Source organism: Ictalurus punctatus, chromosome 7 (genome assembly GCF_001660625.3).
Source record: "Ictalurus punctatus breed USDA103 chromosome 7, Coco_2.0, whole genome shotgun sequence".
Classification (NCBI taxonomy): Eukaryota; Metazoa; Chordata; class Actinopteri; order Siluriformes; family Ictaluridae; genus Ictalurus; species Ictalurus punctatus.
In genome coordinates, this window is record NC_030422.2 from 33,923,749 (window position 1) to 33,946,198 (window position 22,450).

Consider the following 22,450-nt stretch of genomic DNA (forward strand, 5'->3'; position numbering starts at 1 on the left):
GTGTGTAGCCCGAGCCGGACGTCTGAGTGCTTGTGTGTGCAGAAGAGGGCAGATAGCATAGCACTTTCCTCTGAAGGTGTTACACTGCCTGTGACGCTGCAGGAGCACCAGATCCAAAGGCTGTGCTAGGTTGGTTTCACGTGTCTCTGAGGGCACAGGTGTTAGCCCCACCCTCCCCGCTTCATAGCTGTTGTATCTAAAGTATAAACAAAAATCATTTTGTTTAATTTCTGTTGGAACTCCAAAATGTTCTTTAATCACAGAACATTGAAATGCTGTTTAAGAAAAACAGCAAATTTTAGACCAACTTGTGATCAAAAAATTTCACGTGAGTAACATAAGTTCATGTTTAAAACCTCTTGCTGGGTTGCAGGCTGCAAATAATAGCAGTAAAAAATTGAGGGGGCGTGGCCAGTACAGTCAAAACTTTAAAAAAAAAAGAAAAAAAAGAAAGAAAGAGCAGATACTAATGTCTCTACAGATGAAATGTGTTGGAATCAGGTTACGTCATGCCATTGTTGGTTAAACCTGTTGAGACAACAAGGTTAATCTGCTCCTTCTTTCTTTCCCTTTGTTCTTAAGCTGAGAAGTAGTGAGTGTGTTAAAGGAAGATGACAATCATAGCTGCTTGTTGTGAAAGCTTTATTTCTTTTTACATACAAAGAAAAGAAGCAGAAGGTGAAATTCATGGTGAAAATGGTGTAAAATATGTACATACTACCTGGTGTTGTTTAGAAGACCTGTAAAGAACAAGCGGTTATTTATTGTTAAGATGTTCACTCATTGTCCACTTTATTAGGAGCACCTGTAGGGTACACTCATGCAGTTATGTAATCAGCCAATCACGTGGCAGCAGTGCAATGCATAAAATCATACAGATACAAGTCAAGAGCTTCAGTTAAGGTTCACATCAAAGATCAGAATGAAGAACAAGTGTGATCTCTGTGAATTTAACCGTGGAATGGTTGTTGGTACCAGATGGGACTGCTGTGATTTTCACACACAACCCAAAGTTGGGTTTGAGTTCCCTTACTCAGAATTAAACCTGCTCCGGTGCAGGTTATTAGTGTATTGTAAGTTACCATGGTGATGAAACCTTCTAAAAAACCAATCTACCTTGTTGAGACCGAAAAACCGGCTTCGTGCAACAGGCCTTTGGAGGATATGTTAGCAAGTTAGCTCACTTAAATCTACTCTTACTCATTTTTACTTACTACAGAGTAAACTTCGTATAAGCTAAGATATGTAAGCTATGTGTTTTTATACTTTTAATTTTATTGTATGATGACCTGTAGTCAAGAATTGGTTGAAAATTATCTGATTTTCTCTCTGGCCACTAGGGGTCACTGTGCTCCCATGGTGTGTAAATATTTAATATGTTTTCGTATTAGAGCTTGGGTTGGGTTTGGTCAGTAAATGTATTTTACATGTAGTTACGTAAAGTATGTAAGCATGGGATGATAATCAGTCAGGACAAAATAATCACATCTGTGTCAAAATATCAGAGTTGAGTATCAAGACCCACAATTTGATGTATATAAAAAATCAGACAGAATAGAAAACAGTGAATTAGTAAACATACACTGAGATTAACATGCTTTTCATTATTTTTCTTTCAACTAGAGGGTGGAGGATAGAAGGGGCGATACGACACAGGTAAGTGAGGAAGAATAGATAACAGGATAGAGAGAAAAAAGAGGAAGCATACACTGGTATAAAGTTGGCGTGATGTTAGCCGGTGGATATTTGCAGATATGTGCAAATTAAGGGACCATCTCAAAAGTTACATACAACATTGGTATACACGATTCTAACTTCAATAGCATTTGTAGGGAATGACTTACAGTCATATAACCAACTGTAATGTGTTCATCTAGGTGTCAGCTGTAACACACAAGCTTTAGATTTTCTATATTTAATAAAAAAAACTATTAAATCATAAGTAAATATGACATGTATTTCACTACCAAATGGGCTCATACACAAAATATACCATAATATAAAGCTCGATAGCATTTGAAGGGAATGACTTAAGAGTCACAAAACCAACTAGTCTCACCATCTGAGATCTACCATGAGGTAGTCTCTGCTCCAGAGCCCCAGTCAGAGGTCAACATGGTGAGCACCCCATCCTACCTCGTGGGTCTTGTGCTGGAGCTCTGGGGATGAGGTCGCCACATTGACCTCTGGCTGCAGCTCGGCAGGGGAGATCACCTCGAAAAATTTTGCTGCAACCATAGTGCGGTAAAGTATTCTCTTTTTCTTTGCTTCCCGCTGTATGTAGCTCCCCCTTCCTTCTCCATGGAGGACATTACTCCCCCCTCATGCTTCATGGAGAACCTTGCTCCCCCCTCTGGCCACTCAGAGAACTTTGCTCCTTCCTCTGACCTTGCAGAGAACTTCGCTCCCCCTTGGACCTCACAGACAGCATCACTCCCAACTCTAGCTTCATGGGGAACGTCGCTTCCCCCTCAGGCTCTGCCTTGAGCTTCTTTCCTCCCACTGGCTGTGCAGTAACCATCACTGGAGATATCATGGTGTGGAAGAGACAGCTGTCCTGACCTGTCTCCCATTGAGAACGTGTGGCGCATTATAAAGCGCAAAATAAGGAAATGAAGGCCTTGTACAGTCGCGCAGTTGAGAAATGCATAATGGATGAACGGGGAAAATTCCGCTTGCAAAACTTAACCAACTGGTGTCTTCACTCAGCGTCCAAATGCTTAATAAGTGTTATTAAAAGAAAAGCTGATGTTACACAGCTGTAAACAGTCAACTGTCCCAACTTTTTTGGAGTGTGTTGCAGTCATCAGATTTGAAATGAGAGTATATTTTCAAAAATAAGTTAAATTCACAAAGTAAAACATCAAATAATGTGTAAATAATGTGTTATCCATATAGTACAGAGTGAATTGAATTTTCAAATGATACTTTTTTTTTGTTTGTTTTGCATTTTCCATACTGTCCCAGCTTTTTCGGAATTGGGGTTGTAATTTAAATAATTTTAATGCATCAGTCAAATGTGGAAAGTTTAGCCAAGCTGAAATGATTTGTTACTCCTGACACGTTAATAATATTGCCCCAATGTGAATAAAGGGTAAGTGCTCATTTCTTTCTGCTCAGTTTATCCAGGCTCATGTTTCAGTTCTTTTTTTTTTTTTCATCTTTCATAACATGAAGTATTTCTTTATACTCTGCTGTAGATGTGTTCAGAAATATATCTTTCTGAACCCAGTTTATTAGTCGAATGGTTTGTTCTTGGTCGATGAGATCCCATCTGCTGTATTTTTTCACTATGTCCCTAAATCCTCTCTTGTAGTAATCGTTCCTGTCCATGGCTGCAAGTCCAGAATCACACGTCCTGAAATGATGAGGGATACCTGAGAATTAAACAGAACAGTGATCATTTGGATTAGTTCAGCCAGAGTGAAGAATTTACTAGTTTGTAGTCTTTGTTGTAGCGTACAGGCGTAAAACAAGTAGCAAGAGGACAAAATCTAAAAACAGACTCTTTTCAATCTTGTATGTTCATCGGTGGTAAATATACAGTGGGGGAAATAAGTATTAGATGTGTCAACATTAATGTCAGTAAATATATTTCCAATGACGTTATTCACATGAACTTTTCACCAGATATCAGTATTAACTCAAGAAATCTGGAAATATAAAGAACTCACAACATTAAAGTCCATAAATAAAGTTATGTGTAATAAAGTGGAATGACACGGGAGAAAAATGTTGAACACGCTAACTGAAATGTCTTTAATACTTAGTGGAGAAGCCTTTGTTTGTAATGACCGCTTCAAGACACTTCCTGTATGAAGAAATTAATGGGCCGCAGTATTCAGGTGTGATTTTTGGTCCATTCTTCTAAACATATTGTCTTTAAATCTTGTTCAGTTGGATTCGAGTCAGGTGATTGACTGGGACATTCTAACACCTTGATTTTTTTTCTCTGAAACCAGTTGAGAGTTTCCTTTGCCGTATGCTTTGGATCGTTGTCCTGCTGGAAGCTCCACCCACGTCTCATCTTCACCATCCTGGTGGATGGCAGCAGATTCTTCTCAAGAATCTCCCAGTAAAGGGCTCCATTCATCGTTCCTTCAGTTATATGAAGTCTTCCAGTACCATGTGATGAAAAACAGCCCCACACCATGATGCTTCACCTCCAAACTTCACTGTTGGTGTAGTGTTTTTAGGGTGATGTGCCGTGCCATTTCTTCTCCAAACATGGTGTGTAGTATGACAACCAAAAAGTTCAGTTTTGCTCTCGTCTGACCAGACTACACTCTCCCAGTATTTCATAGGCTTGTCCAAATGAGTTGTACCAAACTTTAAACGAGCTTCGACATGCCTTTTCTTTAGTAATGGAGTCTTTCGGGGTGAGCGTGAGCAGTGGAGTGTACTGCCTATTGTTTTCTCTGTGACGATGGCACCTGCTGCCTCCAAGTGTTTCTGGAGCTCTTTCAGAGTGGTCCTTGACTCTTGGGCTACTCTCCTGACTATTCTTCTGACTCCCTGGTCAGAAATCTTGTGAGGAGCTCCTGCGTGTGGCCGGTTGATGAGACAGTGATGTTGCTTCCACTTGCAGATAATGACCCTGATGGTGATTTCTGGAAAATTCAGAAGTTTTGAAATACGTCTGTATTCGATTCCATCAATATGTTTTGCAACAATAAGATTGTGAAGGTCTTGGGAGAGCTCTTTGCTTTAACCCATCATGAGATGTTTCTTTTTATAGACCATCAATTTACTAACCCAGCTGATATTCATTTGCACAGATAGGGGGTATACTTACTTACGGATTTCAGCTGGTTTCTTGCCTTACCTTGCCTTGGAGAACTGTTTTTTTGTGAGTGTTCAACACTTTTTTCCCCCATGTCATTCCACTTTTTTACACACAACTTCATTTATGGACTTTAATGTTGTGAATTTATATTTACAGATTTCTTGAGTTAATATTGATGTCTGGTGAAAATTTCATGTGAATAGCCTCATTGGAAGTATATTTACTGAAAAAAATGTTGATGCGTCCAATACTTATTTCCCCCACTGTAGGGATAACGTACCGAGATCATTCCAGATGTGGTCCGAGCATTGAGGATGGGCCATCATTAAGGAGAGCTTCAGCGCTTTCTCTGTGTCTCCACTTGAAAAGGTTCTCGTCAGGAAATGTCTGAGGAACATGAAAATGAAACATGCATGGATCAGTATTAAGAGAATAAATGATTGCAGTGCTAGAGACAAAACCAGGCGTTGAGATGAGATGAGACCTGCATGCTCTGGATTCAGCGCTGTTGCCGCTGCTCAGTGCATGGTGGTGATCAGAGGACAGCGCGTTCATGCAAAGCTGTGTTTTTCCATTCGGGTCATGTTTCATTTTCATCATTAAGTAGAAAACGTCCTTGTTTGTTCTGTCTAATGAAGAAGAAATCTCGGGGTTTGTTTTGATGAGATGAAGGACTGCAGTCCATGTGCTTTTTGGTGGAATGTGCTGTGCCTCCACTACTCCTGCTGTGGGCTTCTCCATGTCTAAAAGGCTTCACAGTATTTCATACAAGATTATGATTTAGTATTGTCAGTAATTCACTAGATTTCATTCCTGTAGTGACTACGAGAATTTATGAAGAAATTTGGCTTTGTATGTTCAGACTAGTACATGAATTCAATAAGAAACCTAAAGCAAACGAGTATAAACAACATGAATTTAAAAATTACCACTTGAGGTCGCCCACTTTTCCAAGTTTGTACTCATCAATAATTTGTTTCGGTGTCTTGTCTTTGGTGTACTTGATGTACTGCTCCATATCACATTCCCTCACTCCAGCTTGGATTTTAAATTTATTCGAGTTGTTTGTCATGTTGAAAATGTTCTGGATCTTCACAGCGTCTACATACTTATTTGGGTTTAAAAGAATCTGTAACAGAAACAAAACCAAGATCTTACGTTAGGTCCCTGTTAAAGAAGTTATACTCAAACGGTGGGTAAAAATGGTCTCGTTTATAAGATGTTAAAATGGGATCTGTACATGCTGGGAATTTCAGGAAGTTCACAATACCAACCAAGTTTGAAATCTAAAGGAAGATTATCACAAATTATATAATAAACGTCTAATAATCACCAAATCAAAGTGCACTAATTAAAAAGTAATAAATACATTTTGCCCATTTATTTCACCAATGTTTTTTGTTGCTTGTTTGCTGAATAACCAGTCAAATTATCAAGTAAACAATAAACTTGCTTCACAAGTATCAATAATAATCATCACACACGGTCTAAAATGCCTGTATTGTACTGCACTAAACAGCCAGCCACCTCACCAAATGGCTGCTAACACCTTTTCATAGGTGACTGAACAGTTTTGTTTGTGTAAACTCGAATTTGCACAAATTATTGATGCAGCCCAGAGATACGAAAGCACTAAGCCAGCTAACCAATGTCTGGCAACTAAACTTACATGGCATATTCTTACTTACCTCCTCACTGACTTTCCTACGTAGATCTTTAGCTTTTTGTAGCACAACATTGTTTGGGTCGTTAGTTGTTGCTTGGATGACTGCATGAAAAAGACAGTCGTGATTTGAGGACTTCACAGTTTCTCGTGAACCATCGGGGCGTATAATATCGACATGGCCCCTCTGTGGAAAGTCTTCAGCCTTAATGCTACGCTTCAGTTTATTAAATATTCCTTCATTTCTGTAAAATGCATTGAATTAAAAAATACATTCATGCGATCACCATGATGCATCAGCAAGAATTCTATATAAGATAGGCTCACCCTGGAGAAGTCAGAGGTGTTTTCGTCAGCAAGAGTTTGATTGTACCAGCTGCTGGATCAGTTCCTGAGTAAGTCTCCTCTGTGAGAAGTTTTCCTTGAGTATCTACTACAGTTATACAAATTCCTTTTCCTTCCAACAAATTACTCTTTGTGAGGACATGGACTTCTAAAGCTGTTGCTGGTTTTTGTTCATCAGTTATATTATTAGCGTAGTATGTGAGCTCATTTCGTTCTTCTTTAGTCAAAGATCTTTCCTTGGATTCAGTGGCAGATTTCAGATCATAATGATGCTGCTGACTCGCAAAGAAACTTTGGGTTTCATGCCTCCCCAGAAAATTACCAACTACTTCTCCAGTAACAGAGTTTAATCTTTGAGTGAATGTTTTCGTAAAAATTGATGTAGCAAACCCAGAAAAACTCTCCACCATGGTTTGGGAAACAATGTCTGAAATCACATCAATGAGTTCATCTTTAAGACGTTCCACATCTTCCAGTTTGTCCCTTCCATCATTGTCATATGTCTCAAATACTGGGTCCTCCTTCATGGTCTTCAAAAATGCAGGAACAAAATTACTGTCAATGGTATGTTTAGTAGGAATGGAGGAATACATTTCATAAATGGTGGTGGACATGCTTGCAGAACTCAGAAGTGTCTTGATGCAGGTATAACGTTTGTGTGCAACAAACACTGCAGCCATGTCCCACAAATTTGACAGTGTTTGAATGGTCTTTTGGATTTGGTTACAGTTTATTACAAGGCTCCTGATAGTAAGTTTCGTATTCAGAGCAACATGGTCAATAATTTTCTTCTCCATGTTTTTGCTAATCTTGTAGCCAGACGCTTTATTCAAGGCGGCCTTTGGGACTGCTGAGCTAATGAAATCTGTGAGCACTCGAGCAAACTGTTTATTCTGTTGCAGTGCTGAGCAGATAGATTTGTTGAAAGTAAGTTGAAATCCTTGTTTGAAAGTTTTTTTAACTGTAGCATCAATATTGTTCAAAGCAGTGTTTACTCCCCGAATAGCCAATTCTTGGACAGCATACGCACTTGCATTTTTTAAGTTCAGTTTGGCCGTGTTCAGTGTGATGCTTTTTATGCATACTGATGATGCTAATGATTTGACGGTTGTACAAGGGGAAATAAAAAGGTTTCTTCCTGATCGGAGGACACTCCACGCAATATTTTTTAATGATTTAGTGCCATTGAAGATACCATTTGCAGCATTCTTCACAGAGGAGATTGACCTTTTGAGAACACTAAATCCACCCCAGGCCAATGAAATTCCTATATTAAATGCTTTAGACATTGCCCATGACGCCCAATTAAAATTGCCATTTATCATACCCATGACTCCACTGATCATGTCAGACACCCCTTCAGAGATCAAACCAAGACCACATGAGGACATGGAACCAGCTGACAACATGCAGACCAGAACTCCTGCTACGATCTGAACCACACCAAGAAAACAACAAATCAGGGCATCAAATGAGAATTGGGGCTTTTGCTTCAGTTCAAACACAACTGCAAGGCCATAATTACGAAAGAGACCGAGTTCACTACAAGACACAAAATCCTCCTCAGTGGATAAGTTGTAAAGAGTCAAGTCCATAGTTTTGAAGTCTCCTTCGCCCGATCCAATCATGTCAAGTGTTTTTTTGATATTTTGCTTCCATGAGTTAAATATGTTCATCCTCGCCTGCATTTGTATTTGGAAGTTACAGCTGCCGCTATGATGCGGTTCAAAATTTTGACTTATAGACATGGAACAGAAGTATAGTGTTTTGGTTGTTTCTGATACATAAACATCTATGGCCTTCTCTGCCTCCTCAAGTAAGGAACGCGCCTCACTTTTGTAACCTTCTTTGGCCATGTTAATGGTAATGTAGGCCTGGTTATACAGTGCAACAGCTCTGTAGTAGCTGTCGGAGTCAGAGGCTTTTTTCCAGTAAGATTTCGCTCCATAGTCACATTTGTTTTTGTTTTGAAAGTGCAAGGCAGTTCGTCCTAAAGCCTGCTGAATGTGGTCATAAAAGTTTTCACTCTGACCTTGTAAAAGTTTGTTACTTGTATCTAGCAAGTGCTGGATGAGGCCTTCTTTCAATTCAGTGAGGCCATTCTGTATGTTAATCTGGTCTGTGTGAAGTATCAACCACATACCCCATGACTCTTTTAAAGCATTCAGGGCTGGATGATAGTCCATCTTACTCTGAAAGGACTCAAAGTAACAAGGGACATCTTTTACTTTAACTTCAAAGAGGTCTGTCTTCTCTTCTGTACTATAACGCCTGTCAAAGTCACTAAGGAACTGACAAAATGTGGAGAACAGCTCTTCCTTCATTGCAATTTCAGCTAGTTTCTCCTTCTCCATGTCTTTTATTCGATTAACCTCGTACTCTTCTCTGAGGTCCCTCATGACCTCAATAGAATGTCCTCGGTAGGCCATGGCTAGATGATCATGGTTCAGTATTAACTGGACCATTCCCGGGGTGCCTTTTCGACCTGTTCGCCCAAAGACCTGTTTCTCGACTCTTCGGTTATTGGGGAAGTACGTGAGTAACACAAAGAGACCACCACAGCGATTAACCTCCTCCGTAACCTTAATGTCTGTTCCACGTCCTCCAAGGTTAGTGGTAATGATGATGTGTCCCTTGTTGAACTCCTGGTTCTCAATGTTGTGGCTCTCGCTCATCGTGTACATGGTAACTGAATGTTTGCTTTCTGCTTTTACTTTTTCTTTGAGAGCATTTGCTGTGTTGACGTCCTCACACACGACTAACACCACCTGTCCTCTGTCAGAGACTTTTGAGACCGTGGCACAAAGAGTTTGGAGCCATTGTTCGGTACCTCCCCTCACCTGGACTGCAGGAAGCTCAGTAACCTTTTGACGCTGATGAGCTGGTATGACATAGCTGTCCGTTTTGTAATGCCTTGCCAGGAAACCCTTGTCAGCATCTCCCCCCAGTGTTCCAGAAACACCAAATATCCCTTTCCCATTGAGATATCTTTTAAAGAAATTGGAATTTGACATGTAGTTTGTCACATGTGATAACGGTGATAAAGTTAACTGGTGCTTCATCTCCAGAAATTGTTGCAGTCCATCACCCCACCGTTTTCTTTTCTCCAACATTCCACTGGCCTGGAAATCCACTGGAATTATTGCATGGTACATGTGTTGATCTTCTTCACTAACATCTATTCCCTGAGCACTAAGAGATCTCTCGATCATGTACTCTCTGCCTTTGGTCATCTGAATGGCCTTCAATGCATTCTCAACAAACACTGGCAGCTGATTTTCCAGGTATTTCTCTAAGAAAGAAGGGATTACAAGAGAGCTGTTTCCTTCTTTTGAACTGCATTGCTTAGAATATTTCATCATTGATTTCAGCTGGCTAACAGTGGCTTCAACAAGCAAATTTTCAGACAAGATCTCACAAGCGTTTCCATTCTCAAGGAGCAGCATGTTGATGTTTTGGTCAGTTTTAGCCTTTTTTTCTCCAAACTGAATGGCTTTTCTAGTTTCTGACTGATATATATAACAGTTGAATGCCACCTTCTGCTCCATCCCCATCTCGAGAACACTGAGCAGGTCATACTGTTGTTCTATTCCTGTTTTGGCCATGATGGTCTTCCATGCCTCATTTTCCATAGTGACACGTTGCTTTTCTCCTCCATCATTAATAGAGACCTTCAAATTTTCAAAATCTTCCTCTGAGTAAAAGCCTAATTCGGTGCCTGGCAACAAAATTTCCAGTGGTGAAAATGTATCACTTTTTTCTGAACCAATCATTGCTATCAGGGCAGCTGTGTGAAAATTCTGGACTCTTGTTGTCCACATGGTCTCTCCAGTGTCTTCTGTCTCAATTGGTCGACACGCAGATATCATGGCCCAGATGCTTGCTAGGACTTGCTCCAAATGCTGGAGGCCACTCGACTCATGGGACAGAAATGTTATTTGAACTCCATTATCCAAGGTCATGTAGTCAACCTCGTCCACAAGGACCAGCTCAAACCTCCTGTCTCCTCGAGTTGTTTTCTTCTCAAACTCTTGTTTCAGTGTATCTGCTGCAAAAGTCCCAACAGTACTGTAAATTATTCGTTGTTTGTACGCTTCCTGAGTCAGTTCCTCTTGTTTTTCAGATGAGACATCATTCAGCATTGGAGGAACAGCAGATGACGTTATGCCAAACATGTTGTACAGTCCACTCCATTCCTCTAAATCACGACAGGCGAGGACCGGGGAGCTGGTCACAATGTCCACCTTTACACCACGAATGGCATGGATTGCAGCAAGCATGGCTAAAATACAAGATTTCCCTTCACCTGTCCCAATTTCAAGTAGACAACCTGTATTAGTTTTTGATTTTGGAAGCAGGAAAACAATCAAGGTTGCAAGTTGAGTTAATCTGGGAAGATATCCTTCAATGACTATTTCCTTTTTACCCCTCTGAATAGTGACAGCAGAGCATATCTTTACTGCGACTGACATTCCCACTAGCACATGTTTGAGAACTTGTCTATCTGGGTTGTTAAAATCCAGTTCTCTAATCATTTTCTTTACATTCTGGATGTTTTTTTCACTGAGACTAGCTGTTTTGTATTTTGGAAGCTCCATTTCCAGATACCCCAGAACGTCCTCTAGTATTATCAGGACATTCTCTGGGTAGTTCGCTTTACGCATTTCACTAATAACAGTATCAGCATTTTTGTGTCTCTCTTTGTCAACATAGCTTTTTAACCCTCTGAGGGGATCAGCTGAACCTAAAGCAGTAAAGACGCTCCCATACTCCAGCTTGTACGTCTGTGCAATGTGAAGTATTGACTGCACTTGTTCTTTGTCTTTGCCAAAATGTTTCCTCATGAAATCTGTTATTTCTGGCAGTTTCCATGTGTTGTTGAATGCAATCTGACACAGAATTTCTTTACTCTGTGTAGACAGTTGCATATCAGTTTGAAGAATGCTCTGTAAAAGATTAAACGCAAGCGATGGATGATCATCTTGCAACAGTTCAAGCAGATCCATGAGGAAGTCCCGTTCGTGTTTTTGTGTGTGGTCTTCTTCATTCTCCTCAAGAACTAAACGCATTACTGCCTCAAGTACTGACAGTCTATCATGTAGAGGCAGAGTCTCATAACCAACTCCATTGCTGAAAGAAAACACACAGCTACTGGACAGATTATGTTTCTTACAGAACTCCACCATTAACTCATTTTGCAGGGTTTTCATTCTGTCTGCTAATGTCTCCTCTGAGTCTTCATCTTCAGTGATTTGATATTCAAACAAGAGTTCCATGAATTTCTTCTCTATTTCTGGAGCCTGTAGGAAGCAAAAACAATATTATTTAGCAGCCCTCAGCTGAAGCATAACATATAGAATTGTTGAATATAATATTTAACTTTGAACAAGACCTGAGAATGGTGATTGAAATTTCTATTACCTATGAGTTAAAGCTGTTACCTCATCTATTTCAATTTCAGCGTCCAGTGGCTGTTGCATTATATGAGTTTGGTGGTGGACCTCCTGGCCTCTCAGCCTCTGTCTCTGCTTCAGTGTCTCTGTGGCTTGTGAAAGTTTCTTAGCAGTGAGCTCACTTTCCCTTTTAATCTGTTCCTCAATTCTTCTTTCACGTTCAAGCTGGGCCTGACGTCGCTGCTCTTCATCTCGTCTACGATTTTCCTCTTCCTCTCGCGCATCATCGTCAATTTTCTCTGCATATAATAAAATCATATTAACTACACATTACTCTGTACATCATAAGAATATAGTAAACATGATGAATAAGCATTTATAAAAAAACAACAACTGTTGATTCTGTCTGAGTTCTTCCCCAGCCACCACCTGGATAATTCCCGCGGTGCCAAAACCTGAGCAGTAGCAGGGAGAGGAGAGCCATCCCACCTATGCCTCACTGGTGGATGAACCCATGCCCACTGAACCCTTCCCACAGCTGCCCCTCTGGGTCAACAAGCCCTGGCTAGCTGGTTGTGTCTTGCACACCCACTCCCAACCCCGGGCCTGCACCAATGCAGTAAAGCTAGCCGGCACACCAACTAGAGCCCTGTTGGACTCAGGGAGCACTGTCACCCTAGCCTGCCCAGCGGTCCTACCACAGGCCATCAAGGTGTGTGGGAGCATCTCGGTTCATAATGAGAGTGGGGCACCTCTACTATCACACTGAATGGTGGGGCCAAGCATGTGATCACTTGGTGGTTCCACGGTCTAAGGTCAACTTGCTCATGCACCTGGTCCACTCACACCCACTGGGCGGCCATCTGGGGGCCCGCAACACCCTAGAGAAGCTGAGGGACTGCTTCCAATGGCCTGGAATGGAAGCAACAAGCTTGCACCTGCCCTGCTCATCCCGCTCCCCATCATTGGCATCCCTTTTGAAAGGGTGGGCATGGACCTAGTATGGTTGCTCCTGAAATCTGCCTGGGGCCATGAATACATCATGGATTACACCACCCGACACCCCGAGGCAATCCCACTCCATAAAGCCACCTCCTGAAAGATCACAAGGGTACTTGTCCTCCTCTTCAGCCACATGGAGATCCCATGGAGTACACCCTTTGTATCAAAACTAATGGCTGATCTCTGCTGACTATTGCAGGTCAAACACCATAGGATGTCTGTCTACCACCCACAAACAGATAGGCTGGTCAAGCGTTTCAACTAGATGCTGAAGAGAATGCTGTGACAGGTGGTAGACAAGGAGGGGAGGAACTGGGACCTCCTACCCTACGTCCTGTTCCCCATGCATGAGACACCTCAGGCATCCATGGGTTTCACCCCGTTTGAGCTCCTCTTTGGGGGAAGACCTCGAGGGCTGCTGGACATGGCCATCCCTGTTCTGCTCCATCATAGAGTACATCCAGGACATGCAGGAGCAAATTGATCAAGTGGCCCCCACAGTGAAACAGCACATGGAGGAGGCACAGGCAGAGGAGCAGCAAACCTACAACTGGCCAGTACAGCCCCGCGGGTTTCAGCTAGGCAACCAGGTGCTTCTTCTGCTACCCAGCACCACCTGCATGTTCCTTGCCCACTGGCAAGGCCCGTACACTGTCTTCGAGTGCAAGGGCCCAGTGCCCAACTACTGTTGGCAACAGTCAGGTAAGCAACCAAGCACCCAAATGTATCATGTTAAATTGCTGAGACAGTGGATTGAGCCTGCCCCCTGCCTTCTCAGCATTTGTGGATGTCCCCACAGAACCCCCAGGGTGAAGCTTGGTCCCAAAGTGAGAAGCCCTAACCCCTTCACAGCGGCAAGAAATAAAAGCTAAATAAATAAATAAAGAAAGAAATAAAAGCTTTTAATAAAGAAGCAACATACCATAATTTGGGCAAGTTGATTTCTTCTCCTCGTAATTTACGCTGCAGTCCAGATGTATTTGCCGGTGGTCTCCACTCTCTCGAATTGTGAAACAGGGGTCATCTCTTGGATCGAATATGTACCACAAATCTGGATCTGTGTAGCACTCAATCTCTGAACACTGTCCATATTTCACTTTCAAGTAGATGGTTTGGACCCATTTGCTTAAAAGTGTCTGGCATTGCTGTGTTTTTCTGTCAGGTTCAACATCAAACTGCATATATACAGAGACACATTCAGTCATGTGTAGCGCAACAAGTACTAGTGAAATATAAAAATTATAATAATTCAATATAAATAAATAAAAATATGTTTTGAAATGTGGTTTAACTGTATCCCATAATTGCATAAGTGTATTTGCTGAAACTTCAATGTCATGACAGAGCCTCCAATTCCATTCGATAAAAGGAAAATACAAAAATAATCAATATCAGGGTGCGTGCATGTACTATTACAGCACAGCACTGTTGAATTCTGGATTGTGATTAGTCAGAAGGTATTGATTAATTTTCTATGACAGCAGCTCTGACAGCTGTGCAGCTATAAATCCCAAGTTTAATTTAATGCGCTCATGTTAATACGTTATCGTTTCTATAGTAACAGCTAATTTACAGGGACTTGTACAGCAGATGAGCTACCTAAACGGATAAAAAAAATAATTTTCTGTAATTTAACATTTATGGAAGGAGTCTCCAGTGTCAGAGCTTTGTAACAGTCAGAGGTAAAGCGGTAACTTTAAGTTTTCCGACGTCTTCAGGACAGAGGAGTTCACGCTTCTTTGCGGTTTCTCTGTAACACAACATGCTGCATTGTTTTGTCTTATTAATCAGTCACATGCTGTTAAGAACACATTGTGTATTTTATAGAAGTATATTGTATATACAAATAGGTGGAGCATATGTTGGGAAAACATCTTAAAGAATTGCTGTAATGATTGTGTATACGTTACTGTATTGTATCTGTCAGAAAATGGCCATGGCATCTTGGTCTCGATACAGACAGTCCATTTGTAGTGTGTGTGATTGTTAACAGTTATTTCTCCTCCAAGGATCCCCATTCTGAAATGGAAAATTACAGGTGTTGATCTGTCAACAATTTTACAATGTTCATACAATAATTTCTAAAAAGGTGTTATGAATCACAATGTGATAAAATCATTACAATTAGTGTGGAAAAGATTACATACATACACACAGTATCTCACAAAAGTGAGTACACCTCTCACATTCTTGTAAAGAATGTGAAGAATTTTTCCACTCGTCATGGAGGAGTGGAAGAGGACTCCAGTGGAACCTGTGAAGCTCTGGTGAACTCCATGCCCAAGAGGGTTAAGGCAGCGCTGGAAAATAATGGTGGTCACACAAAATATTGACACTTTGGGCCCAGTTTGGACATTTTCACTTAGGGGTGTACTCACTTTTGTTGCCAGCGGTTTAGACATTAATGGCTGTGTGTTGAGTTATTTTGAGGGGACAGCAAATTTACACTGTTACACAAGCTGTACACTCACTACTTTACATTGTAGCAAAGTGTCATTTCTTCAGTGTTGTCACATGAAAAGATATCATCAAATATACAAAAATGTGAGAGATGTACTCACTTTTGTTAGATACTGTGTGTGTACATATATATATATAAATATATATATATATATATATATATATATATATATATATATATATATATACACACACACACACACACACAGACAGTGCCCTCCACTAATATTGGCACCCTTGTTAAATATGAGCAAAGAAGGCTGTGACACATCTTGGTTGATGGAGATTGGTCTCCAGTAGATGATTCAGAACAGGGTCCATGGTGTGGGTTGGGGTTAGGACTGTGTTCATGCCCAAATTCTCATAACTACAAGGGGCATAACACAGACACAACAAAGGCAAGGTTGGTGCAAAACAGTGTGTTTATTTTCTTAAGGTGAGAGGGAAGTGGTGTGGTGTTGATGCAGGGGTTGTGAGTGAGGCTGGAGTGTGGCATTATGGGCTGTGTTGGGGTGCTGTGGAGATGTGGCTATAAGGAAATAGCACAAGCATTGAAAATGCCCATTTCCACCATCAGGGCAATAGTTAAGAAGTTCCAGTCAACTGGAAATGTTATGAATCGACCTGGAATTGGACGTGTGTCTATATTGTCTAACACACTGTGAAGAGGACGGTTCGAGTGGACAAAAAATCTCCAAGGATCACAGCTGGAGAATTGCAGAAGTTAGTTGTGTCTTGGGGTCAGAAAGTCTCCAAAACTATAATCTGAAGTCACCTACATCACCACAAGCTGTTTGGAAGGGATTCAAGAAAAAAGCCTCTACTCTCATCCAAAAACAAACTCGAGCGTCTTCAGTGTGCCAGACACTACTGGAACTTCAAATGGGATCGGGTTCTACGGTCAGATGAAACCAAAATAGAGCTTTTTGGTAATAATCACCAGAGGTGGTTTTGGAGCACATAGAGAGGTAGCCATATGGAAAAGTACCTCATGCCCACAGTTAAATATGGACTTGGATCTTTAATGCTTTGGGATTGTTTTTCTGCCAGAGGACCTGGACATTTTGTCAGGATACATGGAATCATGAACTCACTCTCTCTCTCTCTCTCTGTGTGAGCGAGTGGCGCGTGCTGTGGCTTCATTCTTCAAACTTTCCTTTTCTATGTTGTATGAGATTATTGATTTTTGTCTAAATTTTGTGTGTTGTGGTCGGATTGTACGAAGAGTTGAGGGTGTTTAACGCCTGTGTTTTCAAACACCATGGCAGCCCATACAGGTGGTGGATTAGATTCCCTCACGCATCGGCATGGAGTTAAAGTAGTGTTGGCTGGTAGAGTAGGGGAATGCAGTTTAGATGTTGCCGATGTGGTTGGACATAAATGTGTTTTGGCTGCCTCAAGAATGAACAGTGCAATTGTATTCATAAGTACGGTGGAAAAGGCAAATGAGGTGGTTGAAAAAGGGATTAAATTGCGGGGATTGTTTACACCTGTACTTCCCCTTTCTACACCAGCTAAAAAGGTTACATTGGCTAATGTCCCAGCTTTTATCAAAGATGAAATGTTAGCAAAAGAGCTTTCATGCTTTGGGAATCCATGCTTTGGGAATCCAAAAGATAGGAATCGCCAGTAAATCTGAGTTACGGAAACATGTTTCATTTCAGAGGTATACATACATGATTTTAAAAAATGGGAATGAACTTGATCTGAACTTGAAATTCAGAAAAGATTTTATTAATACAGTCTTTGTGTCGACAGACTCTATGAGGTGTTTTGGATGTGGAAAGACAAAACATTTGATTTGTGCATTTCCAGATAGCAGTGCGAATGTCAATAAACCCAGGGTTTCTGGTGCACAGCGCAAAGCTATTAATTCTGACGATGCTGATGAAATAACTCCAACAGATGCAGGTTTAACGGTAGAGTTAACTGCAGTTGAAATAAGAAATGAACAGCCTGTGTCATGTAATCAGAGAAGGAACTCTGAACTACAGTTCCCAGCAGCCACTGCATCACAGTCAAATAACCACCTGCACCTGAATCACGTTCCTGTTAATGAACCCTCGTATATATACCCACAGTTTGCACTGTTCAAAACCAACTGAGTAATAGTGATAATGAAGCAGTTTAATTTCATGACTCTTGGTGTCTGTGTATTACTCAGTTTTTATTGCTGCTGTAAATGTGAATGGGAGCCAGAGATGTGAGGAAAAGATTGGAAAGATATGAGTTAATGAGACAGAAAACATTGGATGTTTAATTTATGCAAGAAACCCATAGTGATGATTAAAATGCTGTTCAATGGTTCAAAGAATGGAATAGTTTGTCTTTCTTAAGCCATAACACTTCTCTTAATGGAGGAGTTGGTATTTTATTTGCTAAAAGTTTTGTTCCTTGTTAAAATGGAAGAAATCAGAAAAGGAAGACTTTTAAAAGTGAATTTTGAAAAGTATGTATTTGTTTTTATGTGTATTTATGCCCCAACTCAACTAATACAAAGAATGTGCTTTTTAGATGCTCTTTGTAAAACATTAGGTCTAAGGGCAAAGAGTACTTGTTTTGGGAGGAGATTTTTTAATTGTGCTGAGAGTAATATAGACAGAAATCATATTGAGCCACATATACCCTCATATAGAAGGCTTATCCAAATGATTGAAACGTACAAGTTGTGTGATGTGTGGAGAAATTTTAACAAAGACATCAGACAATATACATGGGTACATGTTCGTGATATTATTAGCAAGGCTAGACAAGCTTTATGTTTTTAAACATCATCTTAGTACTTTCAACAGTTGTTTTATTTCTCCGGTTGGTTTTAGTTTAATAGGATATTTAATTACTATGTGTTCTGTTAAATCAAATAGTGCCTATTGGCATTTTAACACAACTTTATTAAATTATATTCATTTTAAGGAGATTTTGAATTGACTCTGGACTAATTTTAAAATGGAAAAGAATAATTTTCAATCTCTAAAAAACTGGTGGGATTTTGGAAAAATTGAATAAAACAACTATGCCAACATTACACCCAGAATGTCACTAAAGAATTTAATATATATATATTCTATATATATATATTATATAAGGAATATAATAGGAGAAGATTTATTGGAAGTTCTTAATAACAGTTTGACTGAAGGACGTTTGCCTTTAATCTGTTGTAGAGCAGAACTCACTCTTTTACCAAAAAAGGTGATTTAACTTTTTAACAAGTTGGTGACCCATATCTTTGCTTTGTTGCGATTATAAAATACTTTCTAAACTTTTAGCTACGAGACTTGGAAAGGTTTTGGTAGAGGTTATTCCAAAACAATAATAATAATAATAATAATATAAATATAATATAAAGGGTCGTTTAGACAGATGGAAGTGGCTTAAATCAACAATTATAAATAACTTAGTGGCATCTTTTCTGTGGCATCGGTTGGCTTGTGTTGATCCTCCAATCTATTTATTGGCAAAAATACAATTGATTTTGATAGTTTTCTATTGGGATAAATTACATTGGGTAGTACATAATATTTTCTAGTTAACAAAAGAGGAAGGCAGACAAGAGAAGCCTTGTGTTCAATTGTGAACTGAGCTTATTTTTGCACTAAGTTTGTGAATAATTGTTAATGTTTGTTAATTTTACGGTAATAAAAGTCTTTTGAAAGGTCTCTCTCTCTCTCTCTCTCTCTCTCTCTCTCTCTCTCTCTCTCTCTCTCTCTCTCTGTCTCAGTGAGTGTGTGGGGCTGAGGTGCATGAATGTCAACAGAACTGAACCAAGCCACTGGAAAGCTGCCAAGTTTCCATTACACTTCATTTAGTTTTGCGTATTTGACACCATGCGGGGGTAATAAACACTCACCAGTCATGTCAAACGGGAATCTGCTGAGATTGTTGTGCTGTGACTTTGTTAAAGCAGCTTTTGTTTGTAACACAGCACTCTGGGTTTTTGGGTAAGAGTCTACTGACTTAGAACATCTTTATCTGGTCATTTTATTCCACTCTTCTTTACACAGATTACAGGTTTTATACAGGATTTAGATCTGGATCTAGATCTTCTTCTTCTGAAGCCGTTCCTTTGTTAACTCAGATTTGTGCCTTGGGTCGTTAATGTACTGGAAGGTCAACTGAGAGCTGACAGCTGTCTAACAGAAATAAACTGGTATTTGGAGATATCCATGAGTCCCTCTAGCGCCCCAGTCCTAGCTGAAGAGAAGCAGCGCCATAGCATGATGCTGCCACCACCATGTTCACCATGGGTATGGTGTTCTTTGGGTGATAAGCTTCTTGATTTTGTATAAAATATGCCTACCTTAGTCTCATCAGTCTGTGATACATTTTGCCACATGGTTTGAGGTGATTTTTTTTTATGAGGAAGTGCTTCACTCTAGACACTCTACCTCATAGCCCAGACATGTGGATAATGAGAGATTGTTGTCACAGGCAGGGAGTGACCAGTACTCGCCAGATATTCATGAAGATAACTGAATGTTCATGTAGGTCTCCTAGCAGCCTCCTTCATGTCCTTTCATCATTTTATGAGGGATGTCCTGTTCTTAGTGATGTCACTGTAGTGCTGCATTTTCTCCACTTGTTGATGATGGCCTTCATGGTGTTCCATGATACATCTAATGCTTTGTAAATTCTTCTGTACCCCTCTTCTGGTCGATTCCTTTCCTCGTTGAAATACTGTACATGTTTTGTAAGCTGTTTGAGGACCATGGCTTTAGCAGTCGGATGAAACCAACAAGGTTGTCTGCTTAATAATGAGTGTGGAAGCCATATTGTTAAATTAAACCAAATTTGCAGTGATTAATGTGATAATTAAACACTAGGACTATCTATCCATGCAGCGATATACTGATGATATACTAGAGACCTTTCTGATTCGCCATCTTCTCATTTATATATCATCATATTAGTGTTTTATTTTCATTTTCACTTAATATTTTTTGTTACACTGTAATGTATATTTGCTTACATTTCCTTGTTAAGCCACCTTAGAGCACAGGTCAGTTTTTGTGCTTAGTTGTTTAGGCTGAATGCAATGTTATAGATAGAAGATGGGTGGAGTTGGAATGTGGTAAGTGTACAGAAAGGTAAATATGTGTCACAGGTCATGGGTCATAGTCCATCCATCCATCCATCCATCTTCTATACCGCTTAACCTTTTCAGGGTCACGGGGAGCCTGGAGCCTATCCCAGGGAGCATGGGGCACAAGGCGGGGTACACCCTGGACAGGGTGCCAATCCATCACAGGGCACAATCACATACGCACTCACACACCCGTTCATACACTACGGACACTTTAGACACGCCAATCAGCCTACCATGCATGTCTTTGGACTGGGGGAGGAAACCGGAGTACCCGGAGGAAACCCCCGCAGCACGGGCAGAACACGCAAACTCTGCACACACAGGGCCACGGTGGGAATCGAACCCTCGACCCTGGAGGTGTGAGGCGAAGGTGCTAATTGGTCATAGTACAATTATTCATCTACTTGTAAATGCATCAGAATTCATCAGAAATGAAGGCAGCACACAAAACACTGAGCACAGATAAACATTCGTTATGTTAATGCTGGAATGCTTAGTGCACTCATTTACCAAAGTTAAAAGAGTCGCCAAATTTCCATCCACCATTTCTATGCATTTCTGGTATAGATAAAGTGAAAGTGCGTAAAAAAAAAAGAAAGAAAAAAGTTTGCTATATTTGCTGTCTCCCTCCTGTTTCCATACAATTGGCCTCTTACTGATAAAGTGGTGCACGTTCTGACCTGTACTCTGATATTTCATATCATCAGAGTGGCTCATCAGGAGAATTCCCGGTGGGACGCTCATCAAATAAACATTTGTTACATTATTGAGTGACTAATAACTAAAGTAACCTGTTACACTACATATGTATTTAAAGCAGCGCATCAGTTACTCATGCATTAAAAAGTGATGTTTTCTCATGTCAACTGGTTCAGTGCGCGTGCTCTCTCTCTCTCTCTCTCTCTCTTTCTCTCTCTCTCTCTCTCACTCACTCTCACACACACACACAGAAGTGCGTACTCTAGGCTACTCAGGAGGCCGTTACCATGGAGATATTTCGTACAACTGCAGTTACTTGTGAAATGAAAATGAAAGTAAGCGGGTCAGTTTTATTTAATTGTCTAAATCCGGCTCAAAGGCGGATTTCTTTTGCGATACACCAAACTTACGCGACCCCCCCTTTTTTTAAAGGATGACGTCATCAGGCGCGCCATTTCATCAGTAAAAGATCAACTGGATAGAAAACAGGAGAGAGACAGCACATATCCCAAACTTTTTTAAGCATTTTCACTTTGTGGGTAAAATGTGACATGGGCAGAAAGTGTGGAAACTGAATCTGCTATTTCTTCAAAGTGACATCGCGCTAATTTGATAGAGCGCTTTACTTGTAGTAGTAATAAAACTATTATTAATGTTTACAGAGGTTTCAGTCATGTTCACCGGGTTAACACACATGTCTGTAATGTAAAGTAGAGGTTAAAAACTCACCTTGTGTCTGGTCATAGCCGACACTGATGTGTGAAGGAAAAAGTCAACATTACAACATCAGAAGTGAAACTTTTTTTATTCTGCACTGGTCACGAGACTTCCCAAATCTCCTGGAATTTCCGGAAGTCCATCAAATTCAACAATAGAGAGAGAAGGGAAGGGGAGGGGACGGGGGGGTATCCTGATTGGTCTCTCTTTCTGCCAGCTAAACCTATCAGTGTTCTCTGTGGGCGGGCTTTACAGTCGACCTCTGTCTTTCTTCAGTTCAGTGTACTGTACTGTAGTGA

At 40.5% G+C, this 22,450-nt stretch overlaps 1 protein-coding gene across 8 annotated transcripts; it reads right to left on the reverse strand.

The window, feature by feature from the left end:
• Nucleotides 1–625: 625 nt before the first annotated feature.
• LOC108267072 (uncharacterized) lies at nt 626–22,312 on the reverse strand. Of its 8 annotated transcripts, XM_053681190.1 has the most exons (12): nt 22,164–22,298; nt 15,891–16,016; nt 15,751–15,781; nt 15,100–15,208; nt 14,112–14,364; nt 12,236–12,486; nt 6,777–12,094; nt 6,475–6,694; nt 5,716–5,915; nt 5,271–5,537; nt 5,067–5,173; nt 626–3,377 (listed from the first exon to the last, which is right to left on the reverse strand). In XM_053681190.1, the coding sequence occupies exons 4-12, from the start codon at nt 15,205–15,207 to the stop codon at nt 3,139–3,141; spliced, it is 6,963 nt and encodes a 2,320-aa protein (XP_053537165.1). In that variant the 5' UTR covers nt 15,208; nt 15,751–15,781; nt 15,891–16,016; nt 22,164–22,298; the 3' UTR covers nt 626–3,138. The 8 variants fall into 8 exon arrangements, 7 of the variants coding, with proteins under 7 accessions (XP_053537165.1, XP_053537166.1, XP_053537164.1 ...); XM_053681191.1 differs by lacking the exons at nt 15,751–15,781; nt 15,891–16,016 and adding an exon at nt 20,969–21,086 and having other exon boundaries at nt 22,164–22,287; XM_053681189.1 differs by lacking the exons at nt 15,751–15,781; nt 15,891–16,016 and having other exon boundaries at nt 22,164–22,312.
• Nucleotides 22,313–22,450: the final 138 nt, after the last annotated feature.